At 49.9% G+C, this 16,093-nt stretch overlaps 1 protein-coding gene across 1 annotated transcript in view; it reads left to right on the top strand.

Moving 5' to 3' along the window:
- The window catches only part of hk1 (hexokinase 1), a 62,736-nt gene that overhangs the window by 25,283 nt on the left and 21,360 nt on the right, over positions 1 to 16,093 (top strand). The window contains exons 3-9 of the mRNA XM_055647305.1: positions 621 to 769; positions 2,204 to 2,323; positions 5,286 to 5,381; positions 6,987 to 7,086; positions 8,707 to 8,890; positions 10,612 to 10,767; positions 11,879 to 12,112. Of these exons, the coding sequence (XP_055503280.1) occupies positions 621 to 769; positions 2,204 to 2,323; positions 5,286 to 5,381; positions 6,987 to 7,086; positions 8,707 to 8,890; positions 10,612 to 10,767; positions 11,879 to 12,112 (1,039 nt within the window). The remainder of the gene's footprint in view (positions 1 to 620; positions 770 to 2,203; positions 2,324 to 5,285; positions 5,382 to 6,986; positions 7,087 to 8,706; positions 8,891 to 10,611; positions 10,768 to 11,878; positions 12,113 to 16,093) is intronic.

Below are 16,093 nucleotides of genomic sequence, written 5' to 3'. Positions count from 1 at the left end.
GTGATGAATGCTGTGGTGGATGTTTGTAGTTACATTTCTATTGTGTTTTTGTGTGTTCTTTTTTTATTGTACCGCTGCTGGCAAATTCATTTCACTGCATTTTATGTGCATGTGACGAATAAAACTTGACTTGATCCCTACTACGGCTTCTGGCTGTACGGAGTTTGCACGTTCTCCCCGTGACCGCGTGGGTTTTCCCCCGAGATCTTCTGTCTCCTCCCGCACTCCACAAAGGCGTATAGGTTTGTCGGTTAATTGGCTTGAGTTTGTACACTTGGTATAAGTGTACATTGTCCCTAGTGTGTGTGTAGGATAGTGTTAATGTGCGGGGTTCGCTGGTCAACGCGGACTCGGTGGGCCGAAGTTCCTGTTTCCGCGCTGTATCTCTAAACTAAACTACAAAATATAACAAATTTTTAAAAATCCTTCCATTAACTGCAAATAACTATCTGCGTTACCTGAAAAAGGGGCGGCCTGACCTTAAAAACATAACGTGTCTGAGGAAGGGTTTCGGCCCGAAACCTCGCCTGTCTATTCCTTCCCCGACCTGCTGAGTTCCCCCAACAATTTGATTTTGTTTAAAACTAAACACTCATCCTCTCTTCTGATGTTTACCACAGAGAAGGGAGACTTCCTTGCTTTGGACTTGGGCGGGTCCAACTTTCGAATCTTGCGTGTGAAGGTATCTCATGAGCGGCAGCAGAAGGTGGTGATGGAATCACAGATCTATTCGACGCCAGAGGACATCATACACGGCAGCGGCTCACGGGTAGGCTGTTTATTTATTTATTTGTTTCATTCACGTCTATTCGTTTAAATTCCTCTGCAAGTTCTTGTCGTTCAAATAAAGAAGAATAAAACGTTGCCGATTGGCGTCAATATTGGCGTTATAACGGATGGTGAGGATTGCTATCGGAGTTTACGAGAGGATCTGGTGATCTGATCTGGGTCGATGAGAGAAGTGGGGCAGAGGTTGGCAGATAGAGTTAAAGTGGGCGGCACGGTGGCGCAGCGGTAGAGTTGCTGCCTCACAGCACCAGAGACCCGGGTTCGATCCTGACTACTGATGCTTGTCTGTATGGAGTTTGCACGGTCTCCACATGACCTGCGTGGGTTTTCTCCGAGATCTTCGGTTTCCGCCCACATTTCCGCCCACGTACAGGTTTGTCGGTCGATTGGTTTGGTTTAAATGTAAAATTGTCCCTACTGTGTGTCGGGTAGTGTTATTGTGCGGGGGATCGCTGGGCGGTGCAGACTCGGTGGGCCGATGGGCTTGTTTCCGCTCTCTATCTCCAAACTCTAAACTGTATCGCTCTCTACTCTCTCAATTCTGCCGTTAGACTGGTGTAACTCAGCGGGTCTGGCAGCATCTCTGGACAAAATGAATGGGTGATGTTTCGAGTTGAGACCTTTCTTCAGCCTAAACTCCGGCATCGCGTTCCATGTACTGTCATGTTATAAGTGTTAGACACACAGTGCTGGAGTAACTCAGCTGGGTCGGGTAGCATCGCTGGAGAAAAAGGATGGGGGTCCTTTCATGTCGGAAGCCTTTTCAGACTGAAGAAGGGTCTCGACCCAAAATGTCACCCGTCCTTTGGGTGTCTGTCATTGGTATAAAACAGCATCTGCAGTTCTCTGTTTTCTGCAGTCATGTTATATTCGGGACAAGATGTTGATGAGACCACACTTGGGGTATTGAGTGTAGTTCTAGTTGCCTCAACGTAGCAATGATGTCCTTGCATTTCGTTGTCTCTGTACTGTACACTGACAATGACAATTAAAATTGAATCTGAATCTGAATCTAAACTGGAAAGGGTGCAGAGAAGATTGACGAGGATTTTGCCAAGATTAGAGTTCCTGACCTATAGGGAGCGGTTAGGCAGGGTTAATGGAAGAAGGGTCTCGACCCAAAACGTTACCCATTCCTTCTCTCCAGAGATGCTGCCTGTCCCGCTGAATTACTCCAGCATTTTGCGTCAATCTTTAGGGTTTTAACATTGTCGGGTCCGAAGAAGGGTCTCAACCCACAACGTGGACGTGGACAAGATTCTTTCTTAACCAAAATGCATAAGAAGGGAGGGAGATTTTTTTCTACAGTTCAGTCGAGTTTTTTGTCATGCGTACCGAGGTACAGTGAAAAGCTTTTGTTGCGTGCAAGACGGTCAGCAGAGTAACCCCTGCGTCTAACGTCTTGTCCTTGCAGCTTTTTGAACACGTTGCTGAATGCCTGGGCGACTTCATGGAGAAGCAGGAAATCAAAGACAAGAAACTTCCCCTCGGCTTCACCTTCTCCTTTCCCTGCAGGCAAAGCAAAGTGGACGAGGTGAGTGTCAACCCAGCCCACCTTAGCTCGGGGGAGGGGGGGGGGCTGTGAGGCGTTTGACAGCACTCCAACTCGCTGGAGTTTAGAAGGACCTCATTGAAACGTACCGAATAATGAAAGGCTTATGGACAGGGTGGATGTGGAGAGGATGATTCCACTAGTGGGAGAGTCCAGGACTAGAGGTCAGACCTTCAGAGTTCAAGGACGTTCCTTTAGGAAGGAGACGAGGAGGAATTTCTTTAGTAAGAGTGTGGTGAATCTGTGGAATTCCTTGCCATAGAAGGCTGTGGAGGCCAAGTCAGTGGATATATTTAAGGCAGAGATAGATAGATTCTTGATTGGTGCGGGTGTCAGAGGTTATGGGGAGAAGGCAGGAGAATGGGGTTAGGAGGGAGAGATAGATCAGCCATGATTGAATGGCGGAGTAGATTTGATGGGTCGAATGGTCTAATTCTACTCCTATTCCCCATGACGTAAGGAAGGGCGACACAGCTGGTAGAGCGCCGGAGACCCGGGTTCGATCCTGACATCGGGAGCTGCCTGTGCGTCGGTTTCTCCCACATCCCAATGGTTTGTAGGTTTATTGGCCTCTGTAAAATTGTTGCGAATGTGCAGGGAGAGGATGAGGAAGTGGGGTTGACGTAGAACGGGTGGGCGTGTGGAAGGGAGCTGCAGATGCTGGTGTATATACCCAAGATAGACACAAAGTGCTGGAGTATCTCAGCGGGTCAGCCACCATCTCTGGGGAAAAGGGACGGGTGACGTTTCGAGTCGGGACCTTTCTTCAGAACAAGTGGGAATGGGTGTTCGCTGTGGACTCGGTGGTGAAGGGCCTGTTTCCACGCTGCATCCTTCAGTTAGTCATAAAGGGTTTGATCCTAACCAAGGGTGCTGTCTGTGTGGAGTTCTCCCTGTGACCGTATAGGGTTTTTCCCCAGGTGCTCCGGTTTCCTCCCACACTCCAAAGACGCGCAGGTTTGTGGGTTAATTGACTTCGGCAAAGATTGCAAATGTTCCCTCATGTAAAGGATAGTGCTGGTGTACGGGGTGATCGGACTAGAAAGACCGAAGGGCCTGTAGCCACGCTGTATCTCTGAACTAAACCAAATGTAGACTGATGAAAGCTTAGGTAATTAACCCAATGACAAAGTATATACGGCACAAAATTCATTTCAGAGAACATTATTAGTCAATAATAAAATCTGCGGCAGCAAACATCATCATTATCAAATGATGTTTTCAAGAGTGAGTTTGATTTAGCTCTTAAGGTTAAAGGAATCAAGGGATATGGGGAAAAAGCAGGAATGATTTTGGATGATCAGCCATGATCATATTGAATGGCGGTGCTGACTCGAATACTCCTGCACCTATTTCCTATGTTTCTATGATGCTGGAGAGAGATAAGGGCCCAATATCTGAGGAGTAGACTTTCCAATGTGACGGGAGTGCTTTACTGTTCGTTGTATCAGACATCGTAGATAGGAATACAACAGTTAATTGGAATACAAGCTCCATCTGATTTCTTCCCCAGCCAAATTCACAAGTTATAGGAGTAGAATTAGGCCAATCAGCCCATCGAGTCCACTCCGCCATTCAATCATGGCTGATCCCCACCTCCTAATCCTATTTTCCAGCCTTCTCCCCTTAACCCTTGACACCCGCTCTAACCAAGAATTTGTCTATCTCTGCCGTTAAAAAATATCAACTGACTTGGCCTCCACAGCCCTCGGTGGCATTGAGGTCCACAGATTCACCAGCCTCTGTCTAAAGAAGTTCCTGCTCAACTGCTTTCTGAAAGAGCGCCCTTTAATTCCGAGGCCATGACCTCTGGTTCTAGACTCTCCCACCAGTGGAAACATCCTCTCCGCATCCACTCTATCTATGCCTTTCATTATTCCGTAAGTTTCAATGAGGGTTCCCCTCAACCTTCTAAACTCCAGCGAGTAAAGGCCCAAGCGCTCATCGTATGCTAACCCGCTAATTCCTGGAATCATTCTCGTAAACCTCCTCTGGACCCTCTCCAGAGCCAGCACATCCTCAGATGCAGGGCCCAAATTTGCTCACAGTCCTCCAAACGCAGCCCGACCAGCGCCTTATGGAGACTCAGCATGACATCCCTGTTTACAACCCACTCATTCATGGAATTATTGTGCAAAATGTCCAATGGCGTACTCAGGGGCACCTGGTAATTGACAGATAGTTGGACCTGGGACCACTGTGCCTGTTGGCGTTTATATTGCAACCCCTTGGCTCGTAGCCCCATCCAGACAAAGGGCATCAACAATGCCAACACTACCATGTTATATTAGGACCAAGAGCGGCTTCATTTGCTTATTTAAAATTTAAGAAAATTGAGTTTACTTTGGAGCTACAGGCCCTTCGGCCCAGCGGGCCCGCACCGACCAGAGATCCCCGCACATTAACACTATCCTGCACACACCGGGGACTTTTTTTACATTTGTACCAAGCCAAGTAACCCACAAGCCTGTACGTCTTTGGAGCGCGGGAGGAAACCGAAGATCTCGGGTGAAAACCCACGCAGGTCACGGGGAGAACGTACAGGCTGTTGTGTCCTGGAGTCACCACTAGAGGGCTCCGTCTAGAAATGAAGCCCTCGAACACAACATAGACAAGCGCCCGTGGACAGGATCGAACCCGGGTCTCTGGCGCTGTAAGGCAGCAGCTCCAACGCTGCACCGCCGCGCTGCCTATTATTAGTAGATCGGTCCTTTGCAACTTTGCGGGCGGCATGGTGGCGCAGCGGGTAGAGCTGCTGCCTCACAGCGCCAGAGACCCCGGGGTGCTGTCCGATCCTGACCACGGGGTGCTGTCCGTGCGGAGTTTGCACGTTCTTCCCGTGACCTGCGTGGGTTTCCTCCGGGTGCTCCGGTTTCCTCCCGACCAGATAAGTTACTCTTCCGCGCGACTCTTTAATGGAACTGTTTATGCTTCTGTATTTTAGAGCATTCTGATCACGTGGACGAAAGGTTTCAAGGCAAGCGGAGTGGAGGGATCGGACGTGGTAAAGCTATTACGCAAGGCCATCGACAAGAAAGCGGTGTGTTTACCACTGCGTGGTATTAGCCAACCCTTCCTTCTTTCTTGCTTTCAACGTCACAGCGGCGCAGCGGTAGAGTTGCCGCCTCACAGCGCCAGAGTCCCGGGTTCAAACGGGATTTGTACGTTCTACCCCGCGACCTGCGTGGGTTTTCTCCGGGTGCCCCGGTCTCCTCCCACACTGCAAAGACGTGCAGTTTTGTAGGTTAATTGGCTCCTGTTTGCAACCTTCACGTGCCCGCCCTGTTTCGACGAATGCAATCAACCCGGCGTGCACAATCAAATTAGATCAAATAGAACAAGTTGTCCTACAACTTTAGGCTGTGCACGCCATACGCAAGAAGAAGAAAAAGGTCCTGTTAATTGCCCCCAGTGTGGGATAGAATGAGTATACGGGTGATCGATGGTCGGCCCGGACATCAGTGGGCTGAAGGGCCTGTTCCACACCGTATCTATCAACTAAACTCATCAGCAAAATGGTGCGGGATTGTAGCGCAGGCTGAACTAGTGGAAAATAAAATATTAGAAGCACTATCAGGGCTTAAGTGAATGAGTGCCTTCTCTCGGCAGAGCTCCCCCCTGTGGTGGGAGTGCGGCTGCCTCCTTCCCCACTGCATCCAACACCAGTCCCGATCCTCATTAATCTACATCATCGACAACACAGTGCAAAGGCACACTAGAAAACCACATGTGATAAAACTCTGAAAAATAAAACACAGATAGACATCTGACATAAAGGAGAATGATCAGAAAGGGTAGCAAGTCCTCTCTCTCTCTCTCTCTCTCTCTCTCTCTCTTTCTCTCTCTCTCTCTCTCTCTCTCTCTCTCTATCTCTTTATTTTTCTCTCGCTCTCTTTCTCCCTCGCCCACTCTCTCTTCCAGTCTTGCCCTCTCTCCTTTCTCTCACTCTATATCTCTTTCTCTCTCCCTCTCTATTTCTCTATATCTCTCGATATATATATCTTATCTTTCTATTTCTCTCTATCTCTCTCTCTCACTATCTCTATTTCTATATCTGTCCATCTCTATTTTATCTCTCTCTATATATATCTCTATCTCTATCTCTCTAGGTTTGTCGGTTAATTGACTTGGTTATAAATGTAAAATTGTCCCTCGTGGGTGCGTGGGGATAGTGTTAGTTTGCCGATGGGCCGAAGGGCCTGTTTCCGTGCTGTATCTCTAAACGAAACATAAAATAAGGCCCATCAAGTCTATTCGATCATGGCGGATATATCCTTCCCTCTCAACCCCATTTTCCTGCCCTCGCCCCATAACCCCTGACATCCATACTATGAGGAAAAACCTTTTCACCCGGAGAGTTGTGAATCTGCGGGATTCTCTGCCACAGAAGGCAGTGGAGACCAATTCACTGGATGTTTTCAACAGAGAGTTAGATTTAGCTCTTCCGGCTAACGGAATCGAGGGACATGGTGAAAAAGCAGGAACGGGGAACTGATTCTGGATGATCAGCCATGATCATAGTGAAAGACGGTGCTGGCTCGAAGGGCCGAATGGCCTACTCCTGCACCTATTTTGCAGTGTTTGTGCTGCTCAAGAAATGGCTGATGGCTGAGAAATACTTTTCTCTTCCCTTTCTCCCCCCAAGGAGTATGACGTGGACATCATGGCGGTGGTGAACGACACAGTTGGCACCATGATGACCTGTGGCTTTGACGACCAGCGCTGCGAAGTCGGCCTCATCATTGGTAAAAATGTTTTAAAAATCATCGTTATTGTCTCTACTACTGAGCCGAAGTATTGCCATGTCACTGGGAACCCTGAGTGTGAACTCACTACCATTGTGTGTGTGTGTGTGTACCATGTCACTGGGAACCCTAAGTGTGAACTCACTACTCTAGTGTGTGTGCCATGCCACTGGTAGCCGGAGTGTGAACTCACTACTATAGTGTGTGCACCATGCCACTAGGAACCCTGAGTGCGAACTCACTACTATAGTATGTGTCGTGCCACTGGTTGACTGAGTGTGAACTCACTACTATAGTGCGTGCACCATGCCATTTGGAACCCCGAGTGTGAACTCACTACTACAGCGCATGTCACCCCGATGGGAACCCTGAGTGTGAACTCACGACTACAGATGCACCATGCCACTGGGAACCCTGAGTGTGAACACATTACTAGCTGTATCACCCCGATGGGAAACCTGAGTGTGAACTCACTACTAGGTGCATGCACCATGCCACTGGGAAGGAACCCTGAGTGTGAACTCGCTACTAGTCATGTGCATCTTTATACTCACTACTAGAGAGTGTGCACATTTCCACCATGCTCCTTGAGAGTGAACTCACCATTGGGGTGGGTGCACCATCCCACTGGGGTCCCTGAGTGTGAATTCACTGCTGGATGTGTGTAACATTCCATTGGTGTTGAGAGGGAGAGATAGTTCAGCCATGATTGAATGGCGGGGTAGGCTTGATGGGCCGAATGGCCTAATTCCTCTCCTATAACTGTGCTGTATGTATAACTTGAAGATGTCTGTGACTGGGCCGTGGAGCTGTGGGTGAGAGTTTGTCGGCACCGGGCCTGTACTCGCTGGAGTTTAGAAGAATGATGGGCGCCCTCATCGAAACGTACAAAATAGTGAAAGGCTTGGATATAGTGGATGTGGGGAGGATGTTTCCACTAGTGGGAGAGTCTAGCACAAGAGGTCATAGCCTCAGAATTAAAGGATGTTCTTTTAGGAAGGAGACGAGGAGAAATCTCTTTAGTCAGAGGGTGGTGAATCTGTGGAATTCTTTGCCACAGAAGGCTGTGGAGGACAAGTCAGTGGAAATATTTAAGGCAGAGATAGATAGATTCTTGTTTAGTGTGGGTGTGTCAGGGGTTATGGGGAGAAGGCAGGAGAATGGGGTTGGGAGGGAGAGATAGATCAGCCAGGATTGAATGGTGGAGTAGATGATGGGCCGAATGGCCTGATTCTATTCCTATCACTAACGACCTTAGTATCTTAGTGTGTCAGCACGGACTCGGTGGGCTGAAGGGACTGTTTCCATTTGGCATTACTAAACAAACTACAACAGATCGATTCTTTAGTCAGAGGGTGGTGAATCTGTGGAATTCTTTGCCACAGAAGGCTGTGGAGCCCAAGTCAGTGGACATAATTAAGGCAGAGATAGATAGATTCTTGATCACTCTGGGTGTCAGAGGTTATGGGGGGAAGGCAGGAGAATGGGGTTGGGAGGGAGAGATAGATCAGCCGAGATTGAATGTGCGGTGAATGTGGACTTGATGGGCCGAATGGCCCGATTCTGCTGCTATCACTACTGACCTTGTGCCGTGTGTGTGCTTCACCCCCGGCACCCCAGGCACGGGAACGAACGCTTGCTACATGGAGGAGCTGCGGCACATTGACTTGGTGGAAGGGGACGAGGGGAGAATGTGCATCAACACCGAGTGGGGGGCGTTTGGTGACGACGGGTCGCTGGAGGACATCCGCACCGAGTTTGACCGGGAGCTGGATCGCGGCTCCCTCAATCCGGGGAAACAACTGTACGTCCGCGCGGCACCGCCTCAACCTCCCCGATCCTTCCCGGTTGCCAAACACCTCCCTTCCCCCACCCCCTCCCCATTCCCATTCCCATTCCCCCCTCTCCATTCCTCCCTCCCCCTCCCCCTCCCCATTCCCATTCTCCCCTCTCCATTCCCCCCCCCCCCTCCCATTCCCCATTACCCCCCCATTCCCCCTCGCCATTCCCCCTTCCCCCCCCCCCCCCCCCCCATTCCCCTCTCCCCATTCCCCTTCCCCCCTTCCCATTCCCCCTTCCCCACTCCCCCTCCCCATTCCCCCCCCTCCCCTCCCCCATTCCCCCCTCCCCCTCCCCATTCCCCTCTCCCCCTCCCCATTCCCCCTCCCCCCCCCCTCTCCCACTCCCCTTCCCCCCATCCCCCTCCCCATTCCCCCCCCCCCCCATTCCCCCCCCCCCCCTCCCCAACTTCCCCCTCCCCCTCCCCCTTCCCCCCCCCCCCCAGTCATTCCCCCCCCCCCCCCCCCTCCTCCCCCTCCCCCTTCCCCCCCCTCCCCATTCCCCCTTCCCCCCCTCCCCCTTCCCCCTTCCCCCTTCCCCCTTCCCCCCCTCCCCCCCTCCCCCTCCCCATTCCCCCTTCCCCCCCCACTCCCCCCTCCCCATTCCCCCCCCTCCCCCTTCCCCCCCTCCCCCTCCCCCTTCCCCACTTCCCCCTTCCCCCTCCCCCTCCCCATTCCCCCTTCCCCCCTACCCCCTCCCCCATTCCCACACTGACCTTTCTGTCCTGGGCCTCCACCACCATCAGAGTGAGGCCCAGCGCAAATTGGAGGAACAGCACCTCATATTTCTCTTGCGCATCTTACACCCCAGCGGTATGAACATTGACTTCTCTAACTACAAGTAGCCCTTGCTTTCCCTCTCTCTCTCTCCCCATTCCTCCCCCTTCCTGGTTCTCCGACCAGTCTGACTGTCCCCCCCTGATTTAATTTTGTCTCTGTTTGCTTCTCCTGGTCAACAATGATCTATTCTACATTCCCCTTTGATTTTCTCATTTTCACTCCTTGCCCTTCCTTATCTCCGTGTCTCCCTCTCCCCTGACTCTCAGTCCGAAGAAGGGTCTCGGCCCGAAAAACGTCGCCCATTCCTTCTCTCCAGAGCTGCTGACTGTCCCGCTGAGTTACTCCAGCTTTTTGTGTCTATCTCCTGAATATTGACTTCCTCTATCTTCCAGTCACCCTCGCTTTCCCTCTGGCCATCCCGTTTCCCAGTTGTACGACCTGTCTGACTGCCGCCCTGATTTAATTTTTTTCTCTGGCTGCTTGGTTGTCATTCTTCCCTTAGCTAACAACGATCTATTCTACATTTTCCTTGAGCTGCACCTCCTTTGATGTCTCATTTTCACACCTTGCCCTTCCTTATCTCCGTGTCTCCCTCTCCCCCGATTCTCAGTCTGAAGGAGGGTCTCGACCTGAAACGTCACCCATTCCTTCTCTCCAGCGATGCTGCCCGACCCGTTAAGTTACTCCAGCATTTAGTGTCTACCCGGCGTTCTGCCAAACCTCTTCTGCACCCTGCCCAAAGCTGCCACATCCTTCCTGCAAAGGGGCGAGAAGCACTACATGCCGTACTCCAAATGCAAGCTATAAAGCTGCCTGACTCTTGAGCTCAATGGCCCCCGGGCCGATGAAGGCACGCCCCACCACAAGCCCTTCTTTACCACTCATGTTCGATGTGTACTTCTTGCAGGTTTGAGAAGTTGATCAGTGGGATGTACATGGGGGAACTCGTGAGGCTCATTCTCGTGAAGATGGCGAAGGAAGGGCTGCTCTTTGAAGGGAACATCACACCAGAGCTCCTCACCAAGGGCAAGCTGGAGACGAAGCATGTATCTGCCATTGAGAAGTAAGTAGTGCTTTAATGCCACGGTATTAGATCCACAGCAGGGTCTCTCTCCCCCCACCATGGCCGCAGTTTCTGTCCGAAACAATGTGGGCTAAATCCTGATACAGATCCAGATAACTTGGAGGGGAGGGTGGGAGGGCCGCTGCCTGTTTCCGCTCTGAGTCTCGAAAAGTTAACGAAACTAGAAACTGAGATAGACACAAAAAGTTGGAATAACTCAGCAGGACAGGCAGCATTCTCTGGGAGGGAAGGAATGGGCGACGTTTCATAGAAACATAGAAAATAGGTGCAGGAGTAGGCCATTCGGCCCTTCAAGCCTGCACCGCCATTCAATATGATCATGGCTGATCATCCAACTCAGTATCCCGTACCTGCCTTCTCTCCATACCCTCTGATCCCTTTAGCCACAAGGGCCACATCTAACTCCCTCTTAAATATAGCCAATGAACTGACCTCAACTACCTTCTGTGGCAGAGAATTCCAGAGATTCACCACTCTCTGTGTGAAAAAAATGTTTTCCTCATCTCGGTCCTAAAAGATTTCCCCCTTATCATTAAACTGTGACCCCTTGTCCTGGACTTCCCCACCATCGGGAACAATCTTCCTGCACCTATCCCGTCCAACCACTCAAGAATTTTTTAAGTTTCTTTAAGATCCCCCCTTAATCTCCTAAATTCTAGCGAGTACAAACCGAGTCTATCCAGTCTTTCATCATATGAAAGTCCTGACATCCCAGGAATCAGCCTGGTTTCACGTTGAGACCATTCTTCAGACTGAGTGTAGTCAGACTAACTAAACTAAGTATAGTTCGATGAAAGCTGCTGCTTTCATCGAAAATAGGTGCAGGAACAGGCCATTCGGCCCCTCCAGCCAGCACCGTCATTCAATATGATCATTCAAAATCAGTATCCCATTCCTGCATCCTCCCCATATCCATTGATTCCGTTAGCCCGAAGAGCTAAATCTAACTCTCTCTTGAAAGTTCTCTCCGGTGAATTGGCCTCCACTGCCTTCTGTGGCAGAGAATTCCACAGATTCACAACTCTCCGGGTGAAGAAGTTTTTCCTTATCGCTGTAACTCCAAAGTCGATTTTTTTATTTGCCGCTGCAGAAGCAAAGGGGGTTTGTCGAAGGCGGACGAGATCCTGACCCGCCTGGGGCTGGAGCCGTCGGAAGAGGACTGCATCGCCGTCCAGCACGTCTGCGCCATCGTATCCTTCCGCTCGGCGAACCTCAGCGCTGCCGCCCTGGGGGCCATCCTCACACAACTGCGGCACAACAAAGGAGTGCCGAGGCTCCGGACCACCGTGGCAATGGACGGGTCCCTCTACAAGATGCACCCGCAGTAAGTCTACCCCCATTCCCCTTCCAACCCCGAAACATCGACACAAAATGCCGGAGTAACTACGATACGATGTGATATGGATGGAATATAGGTTTAGAGGGACATGGGCCAAGCGCAGGCAGGTGCGACTAGTGTAGCCGGGACATGTTGGTCGGTGTGGGCAAGTTGGGCCGAAGAGCCTGTTTCCACACTGTATCACTCTGTGACTCTCCGATACAACTTTATTTATCCCAGGAGGGAGATTGATCAGCCGACAGTCATAAAAACACAAAATACATGAAACGTGAAATTAAAGTGGCGAGTGGAAAGGATTGGGGGGGTGCAAGTATTGTGGAGGGAGGGAGGGGGGGAGTCAGTCTCAGTCTCAGTCTACCCCACGACAGAAGGGGGAGGAGTTGTACACTTTGATAGCCACGGGGAAGAAGGACTACTCATGTGAAAAGCTTTTTGTTACGTGCTACTCAGTCAGCGGAAAGACAATACGTGATTACAATCGATCCATTTACAGTCTATAGACACATGATAAAGGAACGATGCAGTGTTGAGATACATGATAAGGGAACCAGCCCTCTTTCGTCAGAGGGTAGTTAATCTGCCGAGGCCAAGTCAGTGGATATTTTTAAGGACAAATTCTTGATAGAACTTGATTAGAACAATCCCTTAAGAATTTTAAGAAGGAACTGCAGATGCTGGAAAATCGAAGGTACACAAAAAAAAGCTGGAGAAACTCAGCGGGTGCAGCAGCATCTATGGAGCGAAGGAAATAGGCAACGTTTGGGGAGTCTGCATCCTGGGGGCATGAACTGTTTCCTTCGCTCCATAGATGCTGCTGCACCCGCTGAGTTTCTCCAGCTTTTTTGTGTACCTTAAGAATTGTATATGTTTCTATGAGATGCCCTCTCATCCTTCGAAATTCCAGTTTCACTCTCACCCGAGTCAGGTGACTGCATTATCGCAGATGGCTGAGGTGGACTCCACGCACATCATGTTTGTTTAACTAACCTGCACTCCCCGCGCACACTTGTTCTGGTCAAATTACCCTTTTATCGGGAGATGTTGCTGTAATTTCTGTCATTCATTTTGGTTCCTCCATATTTTCTAAATAGGCTGTTATCTGGGTCAATAAAACAGGCTGTGCTGCAGTATAACCAGGGCGGATGTCGCTCCATAAATGCCAGAACTAATCCATTTTGTGCGTCCGTCCGTTGAACCGTTATCGATTAGCCAAGAGCCAGCTCGAGGCTTTCCATTCACTACTTCCTCCTCAGTGGGTCGTGTGTTTATAGCTTCCCAGGAACAGTGAAGCACAGGTGCAGTGAAATAGACAGCAAGTTAACCATATAACCATATAACAATTACAGCACGGAAACAGGAAACACGTATTTTCCCCTAGTCCCATCTACCTGCACTCAGACCATAACCCTCCATTCCTTTCCCATCCATATACCTATCCAATTTATTTTTAAATGATAAAATCGATCCTGCCTCCACCACTTCAACTGGAAGCTCATTCCACACAGCCACCACTCTCTGAGTAAAGAAGTTCCCCCTAAACTTCCGTCCCTTAATTCTGAAGTCATGTCCTCTTGTTTGAATCTTCCCTCCTCTCAGTGGGAAAAGCTTATCCACGTCAACTCTTGTCTATCCCTCTCATCATTTTAAAGACCTCTATCAAGTCCCCCCCGTAACCTTCTGCGCTCCAGAGAATAAAGACCTAACTTATTCAACCTTTCTCTGTAACCTAGTTGTTGAAACCCAGGCAACACCTCTGCACTCTCTCTATTTTGTTGACATCCTTTCTATAATTGGGCGACCAAAATTGTACACCATACTCCAGATTTGGTCTCACCAATGCCTTGTACAATTTTAACATTACATCCCAACTTCTATACTCAATGCTCTGATTTATAAAGGCTAGCACACCAAAAGCTTTCTTTACCACCCTATCTACATGAGATTCCACCTTCAGGGAACTATGCACAGTTATTCCCAGATCCCGCAGCGGTAGAGTTGCTGCCTTACAGCACCAGAGACCCGGGTTCGATCCTGACTACGGGTGCTTGTCCGTACGGAGTGGGTTTTCTCCGAGGCCTTCGGTTTTCTCCCACACTCCAAAACCCGTACAGGTTCGCAGGTTAATTGGCTTGACATAAATGTAAAATTGCCCCTAGTGTGTGTAGGGTAGTGTTACTGTGCAGGGGGATTGCTGGTCGGCGCGGGCTCGGTGGGCCGAAGGGTCTGTTTCCGTGCTGTAACTCTAAACTAGACGACACAGGCCTTCGGCCCACAATGCGTGCGCTGGACATGATGACGGGTCCTTTTCACAATGCCAGGCAGTGACTAGTGGGGTACCGCAAGGCTCAGTGCTGGGACCCCAGCTATTTACAATATATATTAATGATCTGGACGAGGGAATTGAAGGCAATATCTCCCAAGTTTGCGGATTACACTAAGCTGGGGGGCAGTGTTAGCTGTGAGGAGGATGCTAGGAGACTGCAAGGTGACTTGGATAGGCTGGGTGAGTGGGCAAATGTTTGGCAGATGCAGTATAATGTGGATAAATGTGAGGTTATCCATTTTGGTGGCAAAAACGGGAAAGCAGACTATTATCTAAATGGTGGCCGATTGGGAAAGGGGGAGATACAGCGAGACCTGGGTGTCATGGTACACCAGTCATTGAAGGTAGGCATGCAGGTGCAGCAGGCAGTAAAGAAAGCGAATGGTATGTTGGTTTTCATAGCAAAAGGATTTGAGTATAGGAGCAGGGAGGTTCTACTGCAGTTGTACAGGGTCTTGGTGAGACCACACCTGGAGTATTGCGTACAGTTTTGGTCTCCAAATCTGAGGAAGGACATTATTGCCATAGAGGGAGTGCAGAGACGGTTCACCAGACTGATTCCTGTGATGTCAGGACTGTCTTATGAAGAAAGACTGGATAGACTTGGTTTATACTCTCTAGAGTTTAGGAGATTGAGAGGGGATCTTATAGAAACTTACAAAATACTTAAGGGGTTGGACAGGCTAGATGCAGGAAGATTGTTCCCGATGTTGGGGAAGTCCAGGACAAGGGGACACAGCTTAAGGATAAGGGGGAAATCCTTTAAAACCGAGATGAGGAGAACTTTTTTCACACAGTGGTGAATCTCTGGAACTCTCTGCCACAGAGGGTAGTTGAGGCCAGTTCATTGGCTATTTTTAAGAGGGAGTTAGATGTGGCCTTTGTGGCCAAGGGGATCAGAGGGTATGGAGAGAAGGCAGGTACGGGATACTGAGTTGGATGATCAGCCATGATCATATTGAATGGCGGTGCAGGCTCGAAGGGCCGAATGGCCTACTCCTGCACCTAATTTCTATGTTTCTATGACAAATTAAATGAATCTCCTCCTCCTGCATGTGATCCATGCGCCTCCATTCCCTGCATACCCGGGCCTGTCCAAAGGCCTCTTAAACGCCACTGTTGTAGCTGCCTCCATCGCCACCCCTGGCAGCATGTTCCAGGCACGCTTTATCATTTACGTTAGAGATTCAGCATGAAAACAGGCCCTTCGGCCCACCGAGTCCGCGCCGGCCAGCGATCACCTCATACGCGAGCAATGTCCTACCAATTGGGGACAGTTCACAGCAGCCAAGCGACTTACAAACCTGCTTGTCTTTGGCGTGTGGGAGCAATTGGCTTGGTAAATTTGTAACCTGTTGCCAGTGCGTGTAGGACAGTGTTAGTGTGCGGGGATCGCTGGTCGGCGCGGATTCGGTGGGCCGATGGGCCTGTTTCCATGCTGTACCTCTAAACTAAACTTTAAAAAAAACTGGACATACCATATGTGTTTAAAAAGGAACTGGTGATGCTGGAAAATCGAAGGTAGGCAAAAATGCTGGAGAAACTCAGCGGGTGCAGCAGCATCTATGGAGCGAAGGAAATAGGCAACGTTTCGGGACGAAACGTTGCCTATTTCCTTCGCTCCATAGATGCTGCTGCACCCG

Source organism: Leucoraja erinacea, chromosome 15, assembly GCF_028641065.1.
Source record: "Leucoraja erinacea ecotype New England chromosome 15, Leri_hhj_1, whole genome shotgun sequence".
Taxonomy (NCBI): Eukaryota; Metazoa; Chordata; class Chondrichthyes; order Rajiformes; family Rajidae; genus Leucoraja; species Leucoraja erinaceus.
This window is presented reverse-complemented; position numbering and strand designations above follow the sequence as displayed.